The sequence below is a fragment of the Genypterus blacodes genome, unplaced genomic scaffold, assembly GCF_046128005.1.
Source record: "Genypterus blacodes isolate CSIRO-AG114 ecotype Tasmania unplaced genomic scaffold, CSIRO-AGI_Gbla_v1 ptg000595l_1, whole genome shotgun sequence".
NCBI classification, from domain to species: domain Eukaryota; kingdom Metazoa; phylum Chordata; class Actinopteri; order Ophidiiformes; family Ophidiidae; genus Genypterus; species Genypterus blacodes.
The window spans coordinates 15,001-25,000 of record NW_027467325.1 but is presented as its reverse complement, the minus strand read 5'-3'; the positions used below and the strand labels follow the sequence as shown (position 1 = coordinate 25,000).

The window sequence follows — 10,000 nt, the reverse complement described above, 5'->3', positions numbered from 1 at the left end:
TCACAGATAGGAGCATGGTTCTGAATGATGGACCTTATCTGGATCATCACATGGACGATCAGACAGACAGACAGACAGGCAGACAGATTTACCTTTGAAGTCACAGCAAATCAAAACAAATAAGCTGCTTTTGTTGGCAAATTCGATGAAAAGCTAAATCAGTTCGATGACATGAGACTACGGAGGAGAAGGTCTATAGATTTATAATGAATCACCGTCGTGTGTTTGCTGTTTCATGGTGCATTTAGGTGTCAGATGTCTGCAGTGCTGCATGTCAGCCACTAGGTGGAGACAAACACCCATCAGTCAGAGAGACAGCAACGGATCAATAACTGTAACTCAGAGAGACAAAGTAGCTCAGACAGAATAAAGAAGAGTTTAGTTTAGGTGAGGACATGTTAGGTTAGTTTAGGTCACGTGTCAACAACATGAGGATAAAACCTTGGTATAAGCGGCCTCACCACAGGGGGGCAGCATTTCACGGTATTGAAGAGACAGACAGTATAGCTCTGGATCCAATGTCTCGTTTTCATCCAGGGTGAACCAAGACTGAACTCACATCACGCAACGAGTCATGACATTTAGAAAATAACAACACATCTTTTCTGGAAGAATGTATTGACTTTCATCTTGTAACATTTCAGTTTCGTGGATTCAAAAATACACAGAAGGTGGGGGGGTTTACGAAGGGCACCTGAACGCAGCATTACCTACTCGCGCGTCCAAACAACAACACTCACACGCACGCACGCACAGACACACACGCACACACTCAGACTGCGTTGAGGCAGCGTGACTGAAGCCTCCAGGTCCTCGGCTCCTCGGCTCCTCGGCTCCCCGGTTCCGGGCTCCAGGCTGCGGGTCCTCGTCTCCAGGCTCCATGGTTCTCCTCCGGCAGCTCTCCGCGGCTCTGAGCGCCGCTGTGGCCGCTCTGGGCTCCGCGCTCTTCATCGCCTTCTCGTTCTTCTACCAGCGGCGGATCTGGTCCCCGGAGGCGGAGTACGGGACGATCCGGGAGGTTGGTGCTCCTCCGCCGGTCATTAGAGACTCGAGTGTGTCCAGAGATGAAGAGCCGAGAGGTGATGATGAAGAGGAGTCAGGCAGGTGATGATTGTGTCAGAGTGTGAGCGGACAGTTCAGATCAATGACGAGAGAAATCAATCGATGCGTCAGTAAATCGATAATGGACGATTGATTGATGAAGATGAAGACAGAAGTGGAGAGAACAATGACGAGATGTGACTGAGTTGGTTCAGTTGGTTTTGTTGTTGTTAGTGATGATGATGATGCTGATGAAGACGAGGAGGAGCCAGGAGATGGTGGCTGTGGTGAAGATGATGATGGCAGTGGTAGAGGTGTTTGAGTTAAAGATGAAGGTGATGATGATGATGATGATGATGATGAAGGTGTGGTGTCTCTGCAGGAGGAGGAGGAGGAGGATCGTGGGAAGCGACAGGTCCTGGTTCTGGGTCTGGACGGGGCAGGGAAGAGCAGCGTGCTGCAGGGATTGATGCACAGTGAGCCTGCGGCCAAGAGGGGGCGCTGCAGGCCGACCCGGGGCTTCAACTTCATGAGCCTGAAAGCTCCCACAGGCCAGCTAGACTTCCTGGAGAGTAAGAGCGCCTTCCCTTCACCTTCCTCACTACAATGTAACCATGCTGAACATCTTCACCTCTCTGAAGTATGACAGTAAAGGAGAGCAGAGTCAGAGCAGAGTCAGAGCAGAGTCAGAGCAGAACGCTGCCACATCCCATCATCTAAAGCAATATCAGCAGCCTGTTACCTAGCAACAATGCCCAAGTCAAAGTCAGAGTGAATGAATTGGTTCTGCACTGTGCTGGAGTCTGACTGAGACGCTGAGACTCAGGAGGCAGAGAGGAACCTCCACCTTCAGTCACACATGTGAGTCAGATTCAGGGCCTCTGTTTTGTTCCTGCTGCAGTTGGGGGCGGGGAGGACCTGCGGCGGTACTGGTCTGACTACCTGAGGAGGACTCACATCCTGGTGTATGTGGTGGACTCCTCTGACAGGACTCGTCTCCCATTGGCTAAGGCCGAGCTGCACCGCCTCCTGAGGGCGGAGCGACAGCTTCCTGTGGTCGTCCTGGGAAACAAGCAGGTGAGGATGCAGTGGTTGATCCTTGTGATTGGGTTCAGGTTCTAACTCACATCTTAGACAAACTCCATACAGACACAAATCAGACACACACAGAAACCACTACCTGCCTGAACAGAGACCCTGGTTGTGTTCGGGGCTGTGGGACCTCCAGCAGACTGAGTGTGTGATGCTCTGTGATGCTCTGTGATTGCTCTGTGTTAGCTCTGTGTTTGCTCTGTGTTTGCTCTGCAGGATAAAGCCGACGCCCTCAGTGTGGCAGAGCTGCGTGAAGCTCTGTCCCTGAGCTCCGTGTGCGAGGACAGGAAGCTGCTCCTGCTGGCCGCTCAGCTAGATTCTGAGGGGGCCCTGAAGACCTCCGGCCCCGGCCTGCAGGCCTTGCAAGACCTCCTGCTGCAGCTCATCTGATGACCTCTGACCTCTTCTGGGCGAGCGCGGGACAACGAGGGTGAGGAGGAAAAGGAGGGATGGAACACGGGGGGAACTTCTCCTCCTGCAGCTCAGACTGGAGGTCTGAGGCTGCAGAGATGTTAGAGTTAGAAAGGTTCAGACCTGAAGTCTCCACAGGAGGAACTGCAGCTTCTATCACAGCTGAGATGAGTTTGATACAAAACCTGGAGATTCTGTTCTGATGTCATGTCCTGTCTCTTGTATTTGACTCAACGTAGCAGTAAAACATTTAAACCCTCCAGAAGGAGCAGGATGTTTCAGTCTGTGTGTTCTGTGGCAGGACTTCTCTAAATGTAACGTTTGGCTTTCTATAAGGTTTATAAAGAGAGACAACATGGGTGAGGGGAGGAAGATTATTATGATGATGATGATGATGATGATGCAGAGTCAGCATGTTGTCTCTTTGCTGACATATAGAGCGTCCGTCTCTTTGCTGACATATGGAGCGTCCGTCTCTTTGCTGTCAGATAGAGCGTCTGTCTCTTTGCTGTCACGTAGAGCGTCTGCCACTTTGCTGTTGTATAGAGCGTCTGTGTCTTTGTTATCAGATAGATAGAGTGTCTGTCGAATAGAGCATCCGTCTCTTTGCTGTCGTATAGAGCGTCTGTCTCTTTGTTGTCAGAAGTCCCTCTGGAGTCTTAAGTCGTTTCTGTAATTGCAGTTTATTTTATAATGCAGTAACGTTTGATTGATTGATTGATTTTACTTTTAGAGAGCTGCTCTATAATCTCTCTTTGGACACAGGAGGACAGATGAGCTGGGGTCAGGGTTCATGCAGCAGGTCCCCAGACTCTGTGTTGAATCTGCTGATGTCCCTGAACGTCTCATCTGACTGAGTGGACACACACATCTGATCTTCAGGCCTGAGCGGCTCACAGGGCAAAGGTCACACAGGAAACCGTCTCCAGTCAGTTCTTCTGTTGAGACGAGACGCTTCAGCATTTAAGACAAACAGATCTGTGACCAGGAAATCACTCAGAGAGCAAACTCCACACCTCCACCAAGGCCAAACATGTCCCTCTAAGTCGCCATAACAACCAAAGCCTGCACTTCTGCGTGCATCTGCCTTTTCTAATCTGACTCTGACCTTGTGAACCTCCCAGTGATCTCTCTCTCTCTCTCTCTCTCTTTAGGAGTTAAGAGCTGAATGTAAATCAATAATCAATTCAGTGTGATCAGTTGTGATGGAGCTCTGATCCTGATCAGCTCCTCTCAGCTCCATCATGCTAGCTGCATGTTTGTATCCCTAGTTGGAGTAAAAACACATCCTCCTGGGTGGAGGTATGAAATGAAAGAGGTGAACATATTGAGTTTAGATTTTCTCTCCTTGCTTGATTCTCCACCTGTCAGATCTTTGAGGGTGAAGACTCGGGGAGGAACGGAGATAAGGACTCCATGACTCGCTGTGCAAAGGTCCACCTGACAGAACCAGCTGCTCTAGTCTGAACTATGAGGAGTAAACACCTCATTCCTCTGTGCTAGAGCGCCCCCTGCAGGACCCGGCTCAGACCCCATCTGTGCTGGGGACCTGAGGCGTGTGCAGGCTCCTGACACGAGGACTCGGCTGCTGACAATGAGTTTTTGTGGCCAACATAAAGAGATGCCAGGCCACTTCATGAGGGGCAGGAGGTCTGAGGCCTCACTGAGGTCCTGAGGGTCAGGAGGTCTGAGGCCTCACTGGGGTCCTGAGGGTCAGGAGGCCCTGTGCCTCTTTATGGTGATTCTGGTCCTCGATGAAGGTCTGAGGGTCCTAGATGAAGGTCTAAGGGTTCTGGGTGAGAGGAACCATCTGATCCACCTTTATGGCTCTGTGCTTTGCTTCATGCTGATGAGGAACAAAGAACTGTAGAAGTTCTGTTTTATTTATTTATTTATATGAAGAAAGAAACACAATGAAGAGGATTCATAGAAGAAGAAGAAGAAGAAACATGAAGTGTAACTTTACAGCATGGTTCCAGAGTTCACTGCAGTTCAAACATCAAGACCCACAGGGACGTTACAGACGGGACATCACCGCCGTGCTCCCCTCACAGCAACGCTACCCACGCCATCTTCACTTCCTGTCCTGGTTTGTTCATCAGTCACAGTCTGAGCGTCCGCTCTCTCTCCATTCTCCCCACAGGGATGATGAAGGGTCGCTCCCTCCTCTGTCTCTGTCCTGTGCAGTGACCTCGCCCCCTCCCCGCGTTATTTTGCGGCCAAAGAGCTGATGAAGGCGGCGTAGTGCTCCGGGTGGCAGCGGCTGTACTCGTTGATCTTCCTCTTGATCTGCTTGGGCGTGTCCTGGTAGTAGTTCTTCTCATCTCTGGCCATGGCCTGCAGGGACACAGCAGGAGAAGAAGAAGAAGGTTGGACAGATGAGAAGATGAAAAGATACCCATAATGCCGTCTGATGACAGGACAGGCTCTCCTTCACAGAGTGAGTGTGAGGGAGGTCCCGTCCCGTCTGTGCAGAGCCATAAACACAGGCGGTAGTTACCACGTAGTCGTCACGGTGATGGAGGATCATGTGCTGAGTGAAGTCGATCAGGTCTGAAGATAAAGTCTTGCTGTCTTTCTCAGGTCGCCCGGCCTCTTCCTCCAGCTCTGTTCACAGGAGAGAGGGTTCAATAAGAGAAGCATCAACAGGTTTACTTCCTCTTTATAAACACACGAGAGAGACAGACAGATGATCTGTGTGTTGTTGTCTCACTGTCTCACTGCCTGTCCTTTGTTTTAATGATCTAATATCAGCATGTTGAGTTCTATTCTATGTAGAATAAAGTGTCTAACTGTCTGAGTCACGCTGTGTTAGAGCACCTCTTCCTCTCTGTGTGTCTGAGCTCCTCTTCCTCTCTGTGTGTCTAAGCTCCTCTTCCTCTCTCTGTCTGAGCTCCTCTTCCTCTCTGTTAGTGTCAGCTGAGGGAGGTAAACAGGTACTTACGGTTGAGGACGTACGGTTTGATCACAGTGACGCCGGCAGCTTTAGTCTCCTTCTTTCCAGCAAACATCTAAACACAAAGGTCACAGTGGGTCAGGGTCAGAGGTTGTGAGGTGCCTTTAAGTCTCACGGTGAAGAGAAATGTACTGGATCAATCAGCTGTTCCTTACTCTTGGTTTCTTTATGGGCAGGGATCTGTTGGGGTCAAAGGTCAGGCCCATCTCCTGCAGGTTCCGGGTCATGGACTTCCTTTCGTCCCAGGCATTACGGATCTGTGAGCTGAGAAGAAAGAGGCAGAACGTCTGTAAACCTAACTGTGCTTAACGTCCTGATGAGGTCAGGGCCAAGGTCAGGGGTCGGTTGGTGTTAATATCAAGTACAACCGAGTGGTGGCGCCACAGGAAGCTGAGATCTTACATTTAACATGTCAAGAGCTTAAAGGTCACAAGAACAAAGTGGAAATATTTCCGGTGTGAACTCTAAATGTTATCAAACTGAAACAGGATTAAATTGTAATATTTGGAGGGAAAAGTCAAACTATTAAGTGTAAATGTCGCCAACTACGTTTCTCAAAATGTAAACACGCACAGCTACGTCACTTCCGGTGCCTCCTCCCGTCAGCCCGCAGCTTTAAACGTCCACAGTGTTACGACTGATTATGAATATACAGTTTGTTTCTGACGTCAGTGACCTCGGGTAGATTAGATCGATTGATCGTCACAGTCGCCGGAGCACATAGATGATAAAATCTCGTCGATAAACAAACCACGCTCGTGCTCTTACTTCTCGATCCTAGGCGCGCGCTTTTTCAGCATCTTCTTCTTCAGCTTCTTCCGGTCCTGGTTGTAATCAAACTTCTTCCTCTTGCTGGACTTTTTAGCTTTCGGCATGTTTGTGTTTGAGTCGTTACCACGGGACAGAGACGCGTTAGAGGCAACGTGCTGCGACGGGAAGCCAGGGAAAGACGACTTCCGGGAACTTCTTCTTCGTCGTGTGTGATGGCGGTGCGCAGTTCACTTGTTGTGCATGTCGCCACCTGCTGTATCGGAGTTTGCAGTACGGTAACAATGATGAACGTTGATCCAGACGCCATGTAAATGTGTTTTTAATGTCTTATATATCACCGTCAAGCTTTAGAATGTTCTGGATTAGAGATTAACATATTGCATTGTGGGTTAGGATCTTGGGGATGTATATCTTAAAAAATTGCACAAATGTATTTACACTAAAACAGCAAATGCTAAAGAAAAGGTCAAACTCCACGTCTACGCCTCAGCTGATGAAGAGGAGGCGGAGGAGAGCTGTGAGGGCTTCATGAGGGAGTTCATGATGGTTGAGAAGAACTTGGCAATGGGGTTTCTCTTCCTTTCACCCATTTTCAGGAATTTGATGACAACATTTTGTAAAGTTGGGTTATCTGAGTCCATGATGAGCTCCAGCTGCCGCCGGGCTGAGTACTCACGCCCCAGCTCCCGGACCACAGCCTTGCTCAGCTTCTTCTTGCTCTTGGTGATGAAGGTTTGAGAGCTTATCTGTGAGGAGATCTTCTCTGTGTGCCGCCTGATGACCTTGTTAATAACCATCCAGTCCATAGAGGTCCTGTTCATGTTATACACATACTTCATCACATACATCAGCATCAGTCTGATGAACTCTCCAGCTGTCGTGCTCTTCTGACTGTCACACTCCGCTGAAGGCTTTGAAGAAGCTACAGCAGAGCAACCAGCTGATGGAGACCTGTCACCACTCAGGTCCTCAACTTGGTCCTCTGTTTCTGGGATGTCTGTGTCTCTGTCCTCCATTGTCTGCTTGTCCTCATCTCCACTCTGAGGCCTCATCTCCAGATACGTGTAGGGCTGCAGGTTCTCATCCTCCTCCTCCTCCTCCTCCTCCTGACTGAGAGGACTTGGCTCCTGCTCTCCAGCTGCTTTGCTTCTTGTACCGGAGGTTAGTCTTGAGCACTTGCAGGTCCTTAGTTTCATGCATCTCAGTACTCTGGCAGCTCCTCCCACCATCTTATGGTAGATTTGGAGTTTGGGAAAGTCGTATGTTCTGTGCCAGTACACGGATGGCAGACGCATCATCATGGCCAGATTGAACCGGACGTTGTTTGTGATGGCCATTGCCAGGTCCAGACAGAGGTCATCAAAAGAGGCGCAGACCTCAGTGTAGGTTTGGTGGCCCAGAGTGTCCCGGATGGATGATGCGGAGTGAAGAGGAGGAACTTCTATCATCCGATGATCCTCCTCACATTCATCCATCAGGAGTAGTTGGGGCTGCGGTGCCTTGCTCACTTCCACACGGGAAGGAGGAGGAGCCCGGAATTGCACCGGGAAACATCAAACAAACATCAAAACAAACCAAATTTGAAAGTAAATTTAAGAATGAGCTGAGCGAGGAAAAAATAACTACAACGATTGAACAAAAAACAATGAAAACAAAGATTAAGTCCGAGCAAGGAACAGCAAGAAAGATCAAGTCAGCCTTTGACCTCAGGAGGGCGCTGTGGCCTTCTAAATGTGAGGGCCGTAGAGTTTGCATCCGCCGTGATAAACAGTCTGATGGTTTCATGTCATCAAAACAAATCTGAGCAAAAACAAGGTGCTGACTGGAACCCTCATCATCATCCTCATCATCAGTAATAAAATAATGGTTACAATCAACATCATTTCTGTAGTTTAATTTAAAAAGCTTTTAGACATTTTATTTTGAATAAATTAGTAAATCTACATACAGCTGTCTTGAGTGAATGTCACATAATAGTTCTGTTGTTGTTCTGTACAGTAATGTAAGAAACACTCTGCCCGGTGCCTTCATCAGTACCTTTATTTGGAATTAGTCACCGGAAGTCAGATTTTGCTGACTAACTTTTTAGCTACTTTGAAAATCCTCTCCGGAAGTTGGCATTGTCGCTAGCTTGACCTGAATTTACCGGCCGAAGTAACCGAGAGTGAGGAAAGACTTTTACCGCCGCGGCTGCGTTCGTCCCGTAACCGCACAACTACGAACCATTTAACGAAACAACGGCCGCGACCGTGACCGACGGAACCGAACCCGTGAGCTGCGAAAGAGAGAATTCCTGCTTCCAAGTTCTCCACCGGAGCTCAGCGGCGCTCGTTAACGTGCTGCTGGCGGCTAGCATCGGTCACCGCAGCTAAACATGGTGGCCTGTAGGCAACAAGGAGAGGAGGAAACCAGTCCCGTTTGGGAATTCTAAGGGTTTCTACCCGGACCCGCACGGCCCGCACGGTGAGCTGTAGACCTCTACGGGCTGCTCCAAGCTTTCTTTCGGAGCTTCGTGGACTTGGTGCCGAGGCTGGGTGTGTGTTTACGCTCAGACGGAGCAGACGAGCGGCTCCGCTGGTGCCCGTGAGCCGCCGGGTCGCTGTAGTTTCCTCCGGCGGCTGGAAGTTTGGGGAAAGTTGCAAAAACATGTTAACGGTCCTCCAGAAGCCCGGGAAGTAGCAGCGCCGCGGTGTTTTCGCTCTCGTCACGGTGGAAGCGGATGAGTCGGTGAACAAGTGCAGCGGCCCCCCTCGCCCCCCCCCCCCCCCCCCCTCCGCTCGGCCCTGCTGCCTCTGTGGATTATTATGGATTTTCAGGATCCTGATGGACTAACTCACACCGGGATCTGGGAATAAGAGATGTGTGTGTGTGTGTGTGTGGAGGAGAGGATGACAGAGCAGAGCGATGGTTTCCACTCGTTAGGATTCTGAGCAGAGAGGATTAATTTCATGGAGACTCGCCTGACATGCCAAGGAAGGAGTTGCCACTACCTGAGGGTTGGGAGGAAGCCAGAGACTTTGATGGGAAAGTTTACTACGTCGACCACATTCACCACTGCACCAGCTGGATCGACCCCAGAGACAGGTAGGGCCCTGACCCCTGACCCCTGGCCCACACGCTGCTCTTCATCTCATGTGTAAATGTGTCGCAATTGATTTTCTTATCCCCTAAATTGCGATGCATTTTTTGACTTCTTGAACAAATATTTAAATTTCGAAAATATTTCTCGAAATTAGAAAAATATAAAAAAAATTCTTTAGGGTTTTGAACATTCAGATTCTTCTAAACTTTATTTGAATTCTCTAAAGATTAGTAATTCTAATACATTTAGTTTTTTCCCCTCATCATTCATTCCTCTTGCTCTATATTGATCTTAAACTGGATTTATTTACCTTATTTAAATCTCCTGATTCCTTGTAGTTTTTCTAAATATTTAATTTAGCATATGTTTCCATGGAGATCCGTCTCACACTCTTACCATCTAATATTTAATAGCAATAATACTAAATGTGCTGTGGATCATATTTATGATATTTGATGTATGGCTCAGGCTCCACTTTAATCCATTACGTCATGGATTCAGGCTCATAGGTGATTGAGCTTAGTTCATCCAGGCCACATGTTCCCCCAGAGTGCAGGTGGCAGAGGAACAGAGCGGCCTGCTGGTTTACATTCCTGTAAGAATGTGTGTGTGACGCTCCATCTCTGTCCTCCTGTGTGATGTGTTCA

General features: G+C 48.9%; 3 protein-coding genes across 3 annotated transcripts in view; 2 read left to right on the top strand and 1 right to left on the bottom strand.

The window, feature by feature from the left end:
• The first annotated feature begins 816 nt into the window (after positions 1-816).
• arl10 (ADP-ribosylation factor-like 10) lies at positions 817-2,828 on the top strand. The gene is made up of 4 exons (XM_076140414.1): positions 817-1,018; positions 1,424-1,613; positions 1,943-2,118; positions 2,350-2,828. The coding sequence occupies exons 1-4, from the start codon at positions 881-883 to the stop codon at positions 2,521-2,523; spliced, it is 678 nt and encodes a 225-aa protein (XP_075996529.1). The 5' UTR covers positions 817-880; the 3' UTR covers positions 2,524-2,828.
• A 1,581-nt stretch (positions 2,829-4,409) lies between these two features.
• nop16 (NOP16 nucleolar protein homolog (yeast)) lies at positions 4,410-6,465 on the bottom strand. The gene is made up of 5 exons (XM_076140415.1): positions 6,269-6,465; positions 5,656-5,764; positions 5,489-5,555; positions 5,045-5,151; positions 4,410-4,881 (listed from the first exon to the last, which is right to left on the bottom strand). The coding sequence occupies exons 1-5, from the start codon at positions 6,373-6,375 to the stop codon at positions 4,753-4,755; spliced, it is 519 nt and encodes a 172-aa protein (XP_075996530.1). The 5' UTR covers positions 6,376-6,465; the 3' UTR covers positions 4,410-4,752.
• A 1,947-nt stretch (positions 6,466-8,412) lies between these two features.
• Positions 8,413-10,000, top strand: part of LOC142990586 (protein KIBRA-like) — a 16,411-nt gene continuing 14,823 nt past the window's right edge. Inside the window, 1 exon segment of the mRNA XM_076140413.1 lies at positions 8,413-9,355. Within this exon segment, the coding sequence (XP_075996528.1) occupies positions 9,237-9,355 (119 nt within the window). The 5' untranslated portion in view covers positions 8,413-9,236.